The sequence below is a fragment of the Periplaneta americana genome, chromosome 12, assembly GCF_040183065.1.
Source record: "Periplaneta americana isolate PAMFEO1 chromosome 12, P.americana_PAMFEO1_priV1, whole genome shotgun sequence".
Classification (NCBI taxonomy): domain Eukaryota; kingdom Metazoa; phylum Arthropoda; class Insecta; order Blattodea; family Blattidae; genus Periplaneta; species Periplaneta americana.
In genome coordinates, this window is record NC_091128.1 from 145,416,014 (window position 1) to 145,432,564 (window position 16,551).

The 16,551-nt window shown below is 36.3% G+C and overlaps 1 protein-coding gene across 3 annotated transcripts in view; it reads right to left on the reverse strand.

The window, feature by feature from the left end:
• The window catches only part of chinmo (Chronologically inappropriate morphogenesis), a 42,824-nt gene that overhangs the window by 10,908 nt on the left and 15,365 nt on the right, over window positions 1-16,551 (reverse strand). For all 3 annotated transcript variants that reach the window (XM_069842154.1, XM_069842155.1, XM_069842156.1), the window contains exon 5: window positions 6,865-7,044. In XM_069842154.1, the coding sequence (XP_069698255.1) occupies window positions 6,865-7,044 (180 nt within the window). The remainder of the gene's footprint in view (window positions 1-6,864; window positions 7,045-16,551) is intronic.

A 16,551-nucleotide genomic window follows, 5' to 3' on the forward strand; every position in this document is an offset into this window, starting at 1 on the left:
GCTAGGGCAACAAGATGGAGTTTTAAAATAAGAACAGTAAATGTTGTTCATGAGAAGGAGCCATTACTAGAGTGTTTTCAAATCATAATGGAATCTGAAACATCTAACATCACAATAAATGAGGCAAGCATGGAACAGTGCACAGTTGAGCAGCGAGATCTGTGAAAATGAAAACCCTAAAAAGCGTCATAAGGTCGAAGGGATTCAGACACGGGTTGCGGCAGACAAGGAAGTGTATAACCTCATTATCACACAAGCTAACACCCGATTCCAGTTCATAGATCATCTGACATTATCTTCTCTTCTGTGTCAAGAAAAATTTGAATGCTACAAAAGGTCATTTCCTGAAAATGACCTAAATGTATGTGTGAAGCTTTTTCCAATGTTCGATAAAGACAAACTAAAAACGGAACCCACTGTCTTGTATCAGAGACAAGAATTCAGAAATATCAGTGACGCAGTCAAGCTCTTGCAGTTTCTTCTATCTGAGAACTTGCAGGTCTCATTTTCACAAGTTGTGAAACTACTACGCATAGCTATCGCCATACCAATGACAACTTCCGTACCAGAACGTTGCTTTTCGTGTTTGAAGAGAGTAAAATCCTATCTTAGAAATACGATGAGAGAAGTGACTGCATTAGCTATGTTTTCCATTGTAAAGATTATGTTAAACGACATACCGGATTTTAATAAGAAGATGATTCAAAAGTTTGCAACCTACAAGACAAGGCGCATGGAACTAATCTTTAAATAAAATAAGTTGCTTGATTTATTTTTGTATGCAGCCCCCCTTAATTCAATACCCGCGAGCCGCCACTGGACGTCATTATATATAGTGTGGGGCAGTATCAGCTTCAAGGTCCAGACACAACTTACTCTCATCTATTGAAGTATTCTGAATGTTCACCAAACATATTACGAGATATAGGTGTTACCAGAACGTGTAATCCTCTTCATTCCTTTCATTACTGAAAATTTCATCTTTATGCATGATGAGAGACTATGCCACTTGCTGCATGACAGAACATCTTCACAACATAAGGACATGAGCCCTGAACTGATCAGCACACAGTCCAACCCTCAGTCCCATTGAACAATTATGGGATATGCTTTAGCAGAATGTCCAATGTAACAAATTTAATACACTAAGTAAAAAGCAGGCAGTATTATGCTTAATTTACAATGACGCGACATCGCAGTATCGCATCGCGGATTGGTGTTCACAATTCTGTGACTTGAATCGCTGGTTCGTATTGATTAGGAAACTTAAAATGAAACGATGCCTGCCTTCTCAGTTTTTGGAGTAGAAGAACTCAACATATCATAACTATATGCGGATGACATCTTCGCAATTTGATGATGTCCTGCATATCATTAGCCCACAAATACAAAAACGTCCAATGCGGGAGGCATCCAGCAGAGCGTCTAAGCGTAACTTTGAGGTTAGGTTTCTCTAATAGTTGGTATCTCTCTTTAAGAACTTGGTTCTCTCTCTTTACGATTTTCATATTGTAACTACACAATGTCCATTAGGCCTATAGTTTGGGATAAATCTGGGATAAATTAAAAAGCACCTCATTAAATGGAAACTCTTTGAGGACAATTTCACGAAGGTGGAAGAAGGATACTTATTGGAAGAAAGTAAATTTTCCGAACTTCATGGGAGCCATGGATGGAAAGCATTGTGTATTTCACGTAAACAAACCGTAATATAAAAGGTGAACCGTAAATAATGTCATTAATTTCAGAGGGTTATTCTTTGAGATATTTTAAACAAAAAAATTTATATAATTTTTGTTTTCCTTTTGCTTCCTTTTCGAGATAAAAACTGTTTTATATGAAACATTTCTTACAGTCTTTAGGAAAAACTATTGATTTAATTACCAATATTTTCAGTCAATTTAAGGGAGCAGTGTATTATGATAATACGCAGAAATTTGATGTAACAAATGTAACGTTTTAAAATTGCTTTTCAGAACGAAAATTTACAATTGTTCAGATTAAATTTCTGCATATTTCAACGACAAAAACTAATATTTTTATCATGATACATTGCTCTCTTAAATTGACTAAGCATATTGGGAATTAAGTTAATTCAATGGCTTTCCCAAAATACGCCATGAAATGTTTCACATAAAATAATTTTTTCTCGAAAATGAAGCAAAAACGAGCAAAATTATATTAACCTTTTTGTTTGAAATATTCCAAAAGAATAACCTCTAGAAATTTATGACATTACTCACGGTTCATTCTGTATCATTCAGGGTATCCTTGAACCAATTCTATCAACATCTCATCTGAAAAAGTATTCAATTTTGCTGCATAAACAAAACACATACGCATTCCGGTAACGTCGTGCAGTAAAGTTAACTCAATTTTAACTTTTGTCGCGTCACGATCTGCGTCGTGACATCATGGAACTCGGATTTCCTATTGGGCCATAATTTATATAATGTCGCATATGTCGCGTCATTGTAAACGATGCATTACTTGATGAGTGAAAGTGCATACACAAAAAGATGATCCAGGACTCTGTGGTCTTCATGCCATGATTCATGCAGATTGTCATTGTCATCAGAGCCAATAATATCTATGTAGGCTCAAGATAAGTGCACTAGTGGCAGCATGACAAGTTTCAGTGGCATAATTACTTGTTAAAGGCAGTAAGACGTGAGGAGAATTTGTTCGCTGCATTTAGCATATATGGTAGTATGGCAAATGAGAGAGTTTGGAATAAATTTGCTGATGTAACAATATTTAGCAAGGAGTTGTAGTACCGACTAAACAAACTCACCTACCAGCCTTGCAATGTTGGGGTATCAACTAGTTGAAAAGTATCAGAATGAAGTGGAATTGTACCCAAATTTCGCCCTTTTTGGAGATATGAAGGTCACTCCAAAAGCAATGCACAACATATTTTTTTAAATTTATTTTTATTCTACACCTTTGCAATTTATGGGGGTTATAGATACAACCTTCCCGCTTGTATTCAAATTTAATTTAAGTCATTCCCATGAGTGGCACCATGATAGCACTCTTCAAGATGGCTGCTGTACTTGACATTCGTCACAAGCAACGTGATGTTATTGAGTTCCTGTGCTGTGAGAACGAGACAGTAGGAAACATTCACAAGAGGTTGAAAAAGGTGTATAGAGATGCAGCTGTCGATCACAATACGGTTAGTCGGTGGGCAAGCAGATTATCTGGTAAAAGAGGGCACTCCAATATTCGGGATATTCCTCACAGCGGCAGATCATGCACTGCACGAAGTCCTGACAATGTGTAGCGCTTTGACATAGTTGTGGCTGACAAACATGTAACAGTGAAAGAATTGTCACTCCAAGTCACATGTCAGTCACAAGACCACAGACCAGATCCAGAGTTACCACACGTACCAGTTTTCCAGGATTGTCACTGCTTTTGTGTCTACTGTCCGGTGTCCCGACAAATTCATTCGGGATGGTCAGATGTCCTGATTTTGAGTTGGTTTACAGCTTCTTTGTATTTTAAGGTTACTACAATATACTGTATCTACTGTGTGATTTAGCCGAACTTGTTGAAAATTTTAAGTAGTGATACAGAAGTGATATAATGATATAGAAGATACATTGACTTACCTAAAAAAAAAGTGCAGCTTTTAGAATCTGAAGTGTTTGGTCAATTTATTTGCTTGAAAATCTTTGCAAGTACAAACTTGGATGTTCATGAATGGGAAAGCAGGAAAGTTAAAGACAAGTGGCTTACATTTTTTTAAGACTGTAAACCATACAGAACAGTATTCAGAATTATTGGAAATCTGTCATTATTTTCACTGTGCCTAATCACAATGCAAATCTTGAATGCAAATTTTCTGTGATGGCAGCTAAAAATCAATTTTTGCACAATGAGCGGGTGTTTTAATTATATGTCCCAGTTTCAGTTCCAAAGCTTATGGCAACCCTGACCAGATCAGAAAACTTGGATGGGCAACACTGAAACATCCGCCTTACAGTCTTGATCTGGACCATGCGATTACCATCTCTTTGGTAAACTGAAGAATTCCCTTCGTGGAACAAGGTTTGAAGATGACGACTCCCTCATGAATGTTGCTAAAGAGTGGCTCAGACGTGTTGGTCCAGACTTTTATCGTGCAGGTATACAGGTCCTCGTTCCAAGATGGCGTAAGGCAGTTGAAAGGAATAGGGATTATGTGGAAAAGTGACATTTTGTTTCTAAAGGATGTATCTACATTCTGTGAAAATAGCAAAGCTGAAGAATAAAAATGTAATTATTAAATAAATGTTATGCATTACTTTTGGAGTGACCCTCATATACCACAATTATCCAGCACTGTAGAACATTAAAAGTAAAGACTACTTAAAAGCAAAATTGTAATACACACTTTACAGCCAGCTAATTGACGAATTGAAAATTGAAAATCTTTTGGGAGATATGGATTCCAAAGCACTGAAAGCAAAAATTAAAAACATGAAAATTGAAGGAAGATATTCGGAAGACAATTCTTTAAAAAGGTGTTCAGATGCACCTTACCCCTCTTCACATTTCATTTTCTTACTCATTCAGTACACCGAAATTGATCATCTGTAATGTCATTTTGTATCATATACTAGGTACTTTATTCGCTATAATTAATGACACAGAGCAACTTGCATTAATGAGAGAATAAAGTGGTTAGCAAATAGTGAGTAAAGTTGAGGACCTGTTAATTTCAGTCATTATTATTTCATAGTAGCAAATTTATTCACGAATCTTATTACATGGAGCAAATTCACCCAACTGCTACCAAAAATGCCAATGAATAGTGAACAAAGTCCCTCATGTCACATACACTTAAGATTTCAATGACTCCATCTCAGACATTCCTTACAATTTGCAAAAATGACAGGATTTTGAAGACTTTAAAGAAGGCTGGAAGCAAAAAGGATTTTGATAACAGGAATAGCGTGCATAGGACCACTTGTTTGCTTTCTTTCACAGCAAGGTTTGCAATAATTTAGAAAAAATAAAGTTTAAGGTAAAAAAACATGATATTTAAAAAGATAATAATCAATTTTTTATGCATAATGTATTATGTAAAAAAATATATTTTAGAATAAAATTGTTACATCTAATTTTGAGTAAACTGCCAATATGTGCAATTTTTTTCTAATAAATTAATTATTATAGATCATGAGCATCAATCGTGGATGAATAAAGGTCTATAAAATTTTAGTAAAAATTATTTTAGTTCATATGCATAATTTATGGATGAACTGGCTTGTACATACTCAATATACACATACAGCACAAAAGAAGTTATAATACCCAGACAGGAGACAATATGACAAGGGCCAATTTTCTGTATTAGGGATCCTGAAAATGTATATTTCTTACATACAAATACTTGTGGTCATAATTTTTCTCCTATTCTCTGCCAAAATAAACAAATTTATTTTTTACTTCACAGCACTGAAAAGATATTTTAACTTTCAAATTTTAATTAATATAAAGTAAATAAAATTAGTTTTTAAACTTGATAAATTCTTTAAAAACTTGTACGTGTTTGATCTTGAAAAGTAATTTTGTACCAAATTTGAATATATAATATTATATACTTACCAATATAGCTTTTAAGGAACCCGGAGGTTCATTGCCGCCATCACATAAGCCCGCCATTGGTCCCTATCCTGAGCAAGATTAATCCAGTCTTTACAATCATATCCCACCTCCCTCAAATCCATTTTAATATTATCCTCCCCAAAGGTCGTATTCCCTCCAGCCTCTCAACTAACACTCTATATGTATTTCTCGATTTGCTCATATATGCTACATGCCCTGCTCATCTCAAACGTCTGGAGTTAATGTTCCTAATTATGTCAGATGAAGAATACAATGCATGCAGTTCTGTGTTGTGCAACTTTCTCCATTCTCCTGTAACTCCATCCCTCTTAGCCCCAAATATTTTCCTAAGCACCTTATTCTCAAACACTCTTAACCTCTGTTCCTCTCTCAAAGTGAGAGACCAAGTTTCACAACCATACAGAACAACCAGTAATATAATCGTTTTATAAATAAATTCTAAGTCCAAGTTTCACAACCATACAGAACAATCGGTAATATAATTGTTTTATAAATAAATCCTAACTTTCAGCTTTTTTGAGAGCAGACTGGTTTGCGAATAATAACATGCATTTCTCATATTAATTCTGTGTTTAATTTCCTCCCGAGTATCATTTATATTTGTTACTGTTGCTCCAAGATATTTGAACTTTTCCACATCTTCAAAGAGTAAATTTCCAATTTTTATATTTCCATTTTGTACAATATTCTGATCATGAGAAATATTCATATACTTTGTCTTTTCGGGATTTACTTCCAAACCTAATACCCAATGGTAAAAAATAACCACATACAATGTTTTATAAGTACTACCTGAAACACTCTCTTCATATCCTAGAATAGTAATTCAATATTGTATAGATTATATTTCATATAAGCATAGTTTAATTTTAATTTTATTCTAAGGGATAGTTTATCAATTTTCTTTTGCAAATTTCAACCATCATAATGAATTACGTGAATATAAACATGCTTAAGCAAAACATAACAAGTTTTTTCCCCCCTCCATTTATCTTAAGATTCATAGCCCTATTGAATCTGAATTGTATTTGAAAAATATAAATGAATTATGCCATATTTATGCATCTGAAACTAGCTTCATGTCAGCAAAGATATGTGCAGAAACAAATAAACAAGAAAACAAACAAGTGCATGGATGGTGGGTGCATGGGTCGACAAATGGATGAATGAAACTTCAAATAGAGTAATTCAACACTTCCACACTAACCAGTCAATCACCAAATAAGAGAAAGTAATTAACATTACCATCAGCTGTTGCAATGGAGCCACTTTTATGGACAGCCAGTTTTGTACTTGAACCCGAGTTCCAAACATTGGCTGGAATTATCTCAGGTGTTTTGTCAGCACTCGTCTCTGTGTATGGCGCAGCATTTGCCACATGATGCTCTTCAGGGCGGCTGGAGAGCTCAAGTTTTACCCGCAAATCTGCATGACAAATAATGGAAGTTAAAAAATTACTAATGTACCTTACTAAAGCTAAGACAATCAATCCTTATAAATTATAATGCACAAAGAATTAGTCCGAAGTTGTGGACAACCAGCAATAAATGTCAGAAGGATTGTAGATTCCTTTATTCACTTACAATTAGATTCAGGGATTTTGGTTCTTGTAAAAAGTAAATAGATAGACTAAGAGCAAGTTACTCATCACTACTGGCAAACGACGGATGGGCTGGGCCTCACAGGTCAGACAGCACAGTCATAACACCTAACACTTCCTTCTTATAATGACGTGGTACACTCCATCTTAAAAAAAAAATTCTTCCACACAACCTATTACTAATCACTACATCTGTTGACATGTCATAATGACATATTTTCGTGACATAGAGTGTCCCTCAGCTACGAGCATAGATATTGTTTTCATTCTTCCTCTTCCCTCTTCCCCTCCTGTATGTGATTAATTTCTTTCTTATGACCAAAGAGAGCAGATGGGGTGCGTTATCAGTGGACACAAGTTTACTATACCGAGAGCTTTGACTACGTCACGAGGTGGGGGAAGGGGTCTTACCTACAAGGTACAGTCATTGTAGGCACTAAGCTCTCGGATGTTGTATGTGCTGTCTGAAATAGTTTTCAATACCTGTGCATTTCCTGGCGTATTTGAACTTCCTGTCTTCTTCACATTCTACTTTATTGGTCCTTCTACACTATTTCCTGTATTTACTTTTTTCCTATCGCAGTCCTTCTAATTAGTTCTACTTGTGTTTACCGTAAGTGCAAAGCATTTATTTGCCTTTACATTACAACTTAGTTTGTGATATGCGGAAAAAAAGAAGCCTCGGCATATACAATTGGAGCTATTTGTTCAGAAGTTCGGATCGCAGCACTTTTCCACGGATGGTGAAAAACTTACATGCATGGTATGTAAAGTAGATCTACTGGGGAACAAGAGACACCATGTACAAAAACACTACAACTCTAAAAGACACAAGGAATGTTTTAAGTTGTTGAATTTGAAGAAAGTCGAAGCTATTCCCACAAGTTCAAATATGGAATGTGATTTTTACCAAGACTTGGACCACATGTTCGTTAGGGCAAATATTCCATTTAAAAAACTGAAACACCCATGTGTCAAATCATTTTTGCAAAAATATACAAGTAGAACACTATCAGGACAATCTACTCTGTGTACGGGTTATTTAGCAAAACGTTATGAAGATGTCTTACGTGAAATTAGAGAAACCTTAAAAGATGAAAAATTGTGGGTATCTATAGACGAAACGACAAATATTGCAAACAGATCCGTTGCTAATGTTATTGTTGGGGCACTTCAAACTGAAGGTGTGGGCAAAATGTTTCTATTGACATCCGAAGTGCTAGAGAAAGTAAATCATGTTACCATTGCAGCTCTGTTTGAAAAATCAATGCGATTATTGTGGTCTGACGAAATGGAAGCAGAAAAACTCTGTTTGAAAAATCGATGCGATTATTGTGGTCTGACGAAATGAAAGCAGAGAAGCTCTGTTTTAAAAATCAATGCGATTATTGTAGTCTGACGACTTGAAAGCAGAAAAGCTTAATGAAGTATATTGTCGTGCACTGTAACAAATGCAGTCATGAAGAAGAGCAAAGTAGTACATAGTAAAATACTATGTTTTCTATGTTGTTGTATTTATATACAATATATTGTTCTTATGTAGCTACATTAATATCATATAACACAGAACGATGTATGTTGTAATTAAATGCAAAATATAAACAATAGGTTATTTAATATTATAAAGTGAAATTACTGAATAGTAAAGATAATTTGCTGCAGGAACTGTACTCTAGTCGTTGTTATTGTAGTGACACGATGACATCCACCCCCTCCCTTCCTTGCTCCTTAATACATTACGATATAGTGCATGTAGCAGTTAACTCAACGGTTTACGTACACCAAATGCTCTCTCTGCTTATGACGCACTCACTAGTCAAACAAGCAAGGACTGTTATTGCTTCCTACTAATGTCACTGGTTTCTGATTTTCTTTTGTAAGTGAGATGGCACACTCTTAAAGTTTTGGCAGCTATGTGCTTCAGTTCCCAATTCTGCTGCTAGGAGCACTGTAGCTAATGAATATATGAAATGGCTTTGCTACAAGAAAATGTGCAATGTGTACTGTACAAATTTCATGAAAGGATTCCTGCGAAGGGAGTATGGTCGCATTTCAGGAGAAGATCCGAGCAAGGAATGCTAGTTTTTTCCCCACTCTTACAACCAACCCCTGACACGGGATAAGCTGGCCAATGACTGAACCTTGTTTATCCCAGTCGGTCAATGACATCACCCCCATCCACCCACTACTTCAGAAGTGCTGAGTTACTAATTTACCCTCTCCTCTTAACCCACAAGGACCATACTCCCCTCATCATCATCATCATCATCATCATCATCATCATCATCATCCTAACACGTTAAAGTTCTGTAAGAACTGTTACATCTATAAAAAAATTTTCCATTCATATTTTTGGAGGACATCCAATCAATCTCTTCCCATTTGATTTGTAGTTCAAGATTTCTCTAGGGATCCTATCTCTGAGCATCCATCGAACATGTTGTAACCAATTATTCTGATATTTGTGAACATAATCCAATATTGGGTCCATATTCGGTTCATGTAATATATTGTGACAGCCACGTCGAGTGTCGATCACGTATCCCACACAAGGAGTGTGCGCGAGAAGACATGAGGCCCGATAGACGAAGCGAGCTCTGTGGAGTGCTGAAGGCACGACGTAAGGGGAACGACGACACGCTGTTCCGCGGCAGAGAGGGGGAAGTAATGCGCCTGCGACTGAGGGAAGAAATCCAGAGAAATCGAGAGACGCCATCTTCTCTAGATTGATCGCGAAATCGTACTCTCTGGAAACTATGGTTTGGTCATAAAGAGGAGACGCAAGTGAGCTGCAGCAGTTAGTTAGTTGCAGTCGTTGCTAGTTTTGGACAGCAAGGCAGTCTTGTGTAGCAGTGAAGCCAGCTTCGAGACCGGAGTTCGACTTGAGTTGTGTCCGTAACTGTGGGAGCCGGAAGTCCTGAGTTTGAGTGCAGTGGACTGCAGTTGGGTGACCTGAGTTCGAAGTTCAGTGGACTGTCTCTGAAGGTCTGGGGTTCGAGATACTGTGAACTCGAGCAACTGAGCTAGAAGAACTAGCCAAGGCAAACGAACTGTGAACTGAGAACTGACAGTTCTGATTTGTAAATAGTGATTTGTGAACATTAGTTAAGATTAGCAGTACATTGTTGTTCTCAATAATCCAAGTAAATTGTCATTGTCCTCTGTGGAGTGCAATAACGAATACTGTGTTACTGTGTGGAGTGGAAATCCCATTGTTGACGGGAGTGTTTACATTCAATTATAGAAAGTGATTATTGTCGTAACAATAAAAGTTACACTCTTGTTTTGAATTAAAAGTTACAATATCTTAATTTTTTATGTGATCAAACTTGGTGTGACCTGCTGTTTGGCGCATCAACTGTGATTCTACTTCTATTGCCTTGTAGTACAGTCCACGCTTCAGTCCCACAACAAAGGACAAGTCTTGCAGGGATTTAATACAAACAAATTCGCATGTGTCTTTGAACCAGAGAAGGTTTCATAACTTTGTTTAGCATACACTAGGATTTATTAAATTTAATAATTTTTTCAAGCATGTCCAAGTTTGTGGAAAATAAAAGTTTGTAACCCAAGTAATTAAATTCATTAACTCTTTTCAAAATTTTATCACTGAAGCATATTTTACTTTGGGAAGAATCCTTGCCATGGAAGGCCATGATTTTTGTTTTGTATGGTGATAAATCTATATGATATATCCTTGCAACTAGTGTTAGGTAATGCACCGATTGCTGTAGATCGTCTCGTCTTCAGTGGTAGCAAGAAGGGCTAGATCATCAGTGAAAATCAAAGTGTACAAATTCAGAATAATAATAATAATAATAATAATAATAATAATAACAATAGTAATCATCTCCTTTGCAACAGTCTGTACAGGGCCAATGCCTACCATCCAACAACTGGTCTCACATTCATGACTCAACAAAGATGAATGATCATCCAGTCAGTGTGGTTAGCATGATAATCCCCCAGCTATTATAACTGCCTCGCACTAAAAAATATTCCATTTCGTATGCTTGTCACTGGCAATATTTACTTACAGATACTGAATATGAAAAAGATCTGTTCAATAGTTTGGAAGAAATCAGTGTACATAGGTAGGCTGAATACTGCAATCTAATTTTTTGGTGTCAAGGATGCTAACATGGTCTCAAAATCACACTTTTTGCATCATGAGGATGATGACGTCATTGTTAAATTCTGAATATTAGATATACAGATACATAGATTTGCATCATCACAAGTTTTTATCATAAATGATAAAGTGAAAAATACTGTCATAACATAAAACATTTGTCACACATACCTTCTCAAAGACAGATCAGTATGTGTATAAAGGGCAGCAACAGTGTTTAACTGAGAATCATAACTTTTGCCATGTTGCTTTCAGTCGGCTAATTACTGACATGGATCTGAAGTTCGAAGGTTCAAATTCACATGAGAGTGATGGTATTTTAAGTGGAACAAAAAATTTGGTATGGCGTTTTTTAGAAGGGGAGTAAAACATGATGTCCAGTTGTCGTAAATTAATAATATGCAAAAGAATCCTGATCCAGACAAAATTATTGGCCAGCTGTTGCTTGCCCCACTACATTACCTTATATGGATGGATAATTCCATATGAAGAGTCCACTGCAAGAATGATGGATGTCATTTGGAATACATTTTGCGGGACAAGCAATTGAAAGTTTGAAATGCTTAGCGCTCAAAGCTTAACTGTGATTTTCCGATCATTACTGGACAATGACTATCAGTGTTAATACCATGTAACTCTCTATATACATTCTATATGTCTTAAGCTATGCATTGACAGTCTTGGTTCATTTTCGACAAAAAAGTGACATCCATCATTCTTGCAGTGGACTCTTCATATACAAACATTTTAACTGAGATTGCAGGGATCTTTGCAAGACATCTCGTAAGACTGTAGAAGTCTTTGATGAGCAAAGAAGTAGACAAAGCAGAAAAAATGGAACACAACAGACTTTAAAATCCTGCAACACCTAAAGGACCCAAGAGACTATCATCATAAATTATTTAGATTTAGAAAGTACAAGGCCAAGGTGACGAACAGTTCAGCAATTTACAGAACAGATTAATGTTGAATGCAATTTGCAGAAAGAAATCTATCATTATTACAAAATATATTTGATTCATTTATCCGAAAGACAAAGCACTTCTTATATAAGTACTTCATTTTAAACAATAAAATTATTTTAAAGCATGATCCCGCCATCACCGCCCTGCCGCCACTACCACCACCACCGCCCCGCCGCCACCCTCCCCCCACCACCACCATCACCACCACTCCAACACCACAATCACCACGAATACTACTATAGCAGCACACTAAAACCAAATGTATTAGGTGAAATTATCAATTCACATGTTTTTGTCACTATAGTAGGAACAGCAACGTTTGAAGTAGTTATTAGAATTAATGTCCCATAAAAATAGACGTCAAGTTTAAGGAACAGATATGCAATAATTAACCACCAGCACTGCAAATTATCAGTATAACTTGAAACCTACAACCAGTTTTGAAGTAAAATTAACCTTGTATTCAAGGATAACGACAAGAGGCAGATATTACACTATGATACTACAGTCCACTCACTACTTGGTTCGAATAACGTTTTCTTGGAAAGCAGTAAAAAATGAAAACATTTTAACGGTAATAATAAAAACGACCTTGACTACATTTGACCTAAAATTTAAAAACTCAAATTAGTTACACAATTTTTAACTTCTTTATTTAAATTTTACAGGCATATTGTATGAGTTCCGATAAGCTGATGTAAATAGAATTACTTATTGTATGTTTTGCCATCTGAATAGCTTATCTCATGCTACATGAATTACTGTTCACTAAAATAGCTTGATTTATATGATAAATACAAATACAGATTAATGTTTTCAGCAAGTCATCTTCGGATCAATTAATTATGAATATAACAATAAATATGAACACATTATGGTAATAATTAACCATAACATAATTCTTTTCCATTTGAATACTAGCAGTTACAAATGGTCCGATTGATACACACAATCAGCAGTGACCTTCCTAATGGAAGACTCTGTTAACAATTTTCGATACAAGAACTAACAAAACAATGTTAAGAAAACCAGCAAACAGTTACATATCTTATATTACATGTCACAACTGTCTATTCATGGAAGATAATTTATTTCTTCAATGACAACCTGTATCTATCAACAATTATTTTAACCATACTTAGTTGTTCACTATATCAGTAACAAAAATATACACCTATAAAATTGTACTCTACAAAGTCAAATAAACTCAGTTTCCTCTGTTTTAACACAAAACACGTAAAAAAATAAATAATTGATTAAATGGCTATCTTACTCGTGTTAATTATGTAAACATGTGTGGCTTCCAGCTGTTTCGGTGTTGCTTGAAACCATCCTCAGAGCCTACTAGCCTACAGAGGATGATGTCAAGCAACACCGAAACAGCTGTAAGCCACACATGATTACATAATTAGCACGAGTAAGATCGCCATTTAATTTCAGAGGGTCTCTAGTTTTGTATATCTGGGCTCCTTAATCAATGACACTAATGATGTTAGTGAAGAAATTGATAGAAGAATTCAAAATGCCAATAAAGCATATTTTGGATTATTGAGGCACTTTAAGTCAAGACTTCTTACAAGGGAAACAAAATGCAATATTTATAATGTTTTGGTAAAACCTGTATTAACATATGGCAGTGAAACATGGACCCTCTCAAAGACTCATATGTCAAGATTGAGATCCTTTCAAACCAAAACTCTAAGGAAGATATATGGCCCAATATGTGATAATGGAGAATGGCGAATAAGATACAACTTTGAACTTTACCAACTATATAAGTCCCCTGATGTGGTTACATTCATTAAAATATCAAGATTAAGATGGGCAGGACATGTGCAAAGGATGGCAGATCATGAGATACCCAAGAAAGTTATGGGGAATAAATTTGAAGGAAAAAGGAGTGTAGGACGACCAAGACTGCGATGGATGGATGGAGCATTAGAGGATCTAAAGAAAGTGGGAATTAAAGGATGGTGGTTGGTTGCCAGGGACAGAGATGCATGGAAGAGAGTTCTAAGGGAGGCCAAGGCTCAAATTGGGCTGTAGCGTCGATGATGATGATGAAGATCGCCATTTAATCAATTATTTATATTCAAGTGTTAAAAGTAGTGTACAAAAGATTCAACATGGGTAAAAAAATAATTTATACATTAACAAAAATCAACCAACAAAAAATATTGATACAGTCCCATATTATAGCTGATTTTTGTCTTTACTTTCGGAGTTCAATATTTGGTTGGGAGTCCTTTGGATTCCAAGATGGCTTCCAAACGACGTAGCATCGACTCGACTAACTGAGGCAGGGATATTTCTCCATTCTTCTTCTAAAGCATGTTTCAGGTCTTTCTTGTTGCAAATTTGTCTTGAACGAATTCTTCTTTTCAGATGGTCCCATAAACTCTCAATGGGGTCAATGTCTGGAGACTGTGGGAGCATTTCCAAGTACTTTGGTGTGTTATGCAGAATCCATAAGTGCGTATTGAAAGCGGTGTGCTTGGGATCATTATCTTGCATAAATACAAAATCTTGTCTAATCCCCAATTTCTCTGCAGATGTGTGAAGATTGGTCTGTAGTACATTTATATACTGTTGGTGATTCATGACGCCATTGATAAAATGCAAGGTCCCTACCGGAGAGGCACTCATGCAGCCCCATACCACTACAGAACCACCACCATGTTTCACAGTGAGTTGCAGATTTTACTCTTGTAGCTCTGTATTCTTCGTCCTCCAGATTTTTCTTCTTCCATCTGAAGAGAAAATACTGAATTTAGATTCGTCAGTAAAAATGACTTTGTTCCAAAATTTTTGGGTGGTGCTGATGTGTGTTTCAGTGAAGTGTAGTCTCTTCTTTCTGTTTTGTTAGCTTACAAAGCATTTTCGTCGGGCTGTTCTCCCATGTAGTTTGTTAGCTCTTAGATAGTTACGAACACTGCTAGCAGAAATACTAATATTCAAGTCATTCTTGACACTAGGTGCTAGATACCTAATCATTGTGGTATACCTGGAAACGAGAAAGTCGATAATATTGGAAAACAGGCAACATATCTGCAACCAAGACCTCTTCAAGTGATATCTCTATCCAATGCTTTTGCTTCAGTAAAGTCTCACTTTACAAACCTATGGATCAACAATTGGCTCTCTTCTGACAAAGGAAAAATTTTACAGTCTGTACAAAAGAAACCAAATGACCTGGAAATGTACAAAAACTTGCCCAGACATGTTCAAACATTTTTAACAAGAGCCAGAACAGGTCACATTGTCACTCAATTGTACCTACACCGATTTCACATTTCTGATAATCCTACTTGTCTGTGGTGTAATAATCAAGATGAAGATCTGGAACACATTCTTCTATACTGTCCATCCATAAACCACAAAAGAAGTAAATTAAAATCATCAGTACCAGTTGCAGAAGACACAGCCCTGCAGTATATATTGACTACACCCCATCTCTGGCTACTAGCAACAGGCATCTATAATGAACATCGATCAAAATACCCCTCATTTCTCGTGAAAAACAACAACTGAATAGACTACAGTGGACTATAGTAGACTTTATGTTGTCAGCAAACAGCTGGATACATTAAGAAGATTGATGATTGACACTAGCTGCTAATTTTGGTGCACTGATTTGAGATTTTTGCTTTACTCCCCTTGTTAATGCTCTCTCAATACATACATCCAGTTTTCTAGGACGTCCCAATCTGTGGCTATTTTCCAACAATTTTCGTTCGCTGACTCTATCAATTATATGCTGAATGGTTGTTCTTGATCTTCCAATTAATTTACTAATTTCATTTAGCGATTTACACTCATTATGTAAGTGAATAATTGTCCTTTTAGGTCCGCCGAGTTAGCTCTGTGGTAGCGTGTCTGCCTCCAGACTAGTCGGCCCAAGTTCGATTCCCAGCGGGATCAGAGATTTTCATGTCAAATTTCTACCTTGGGACTAGGAGAGATAGTGGTGCACAACTTCTAATCACTAGATTGTGCACCAATATGCCTGGGTTAAATCCCAAATCTCTCTGGAGTGCATATGAAGAGAAGGCATATGCCACTGTTGACAGTGATTCGTCCATCGGATGGGGATGTTAAGCCTGGCAGTTCCCTTGGTATTATTCGACAGGAGTAGGCTACGTGCCGGCACCGGGTTTCCCCTTCTTCCTTCCTCATCTTCATCATCATCATCACTCATTCCAGACACTACACTTACACATACACTCACCCTAGTA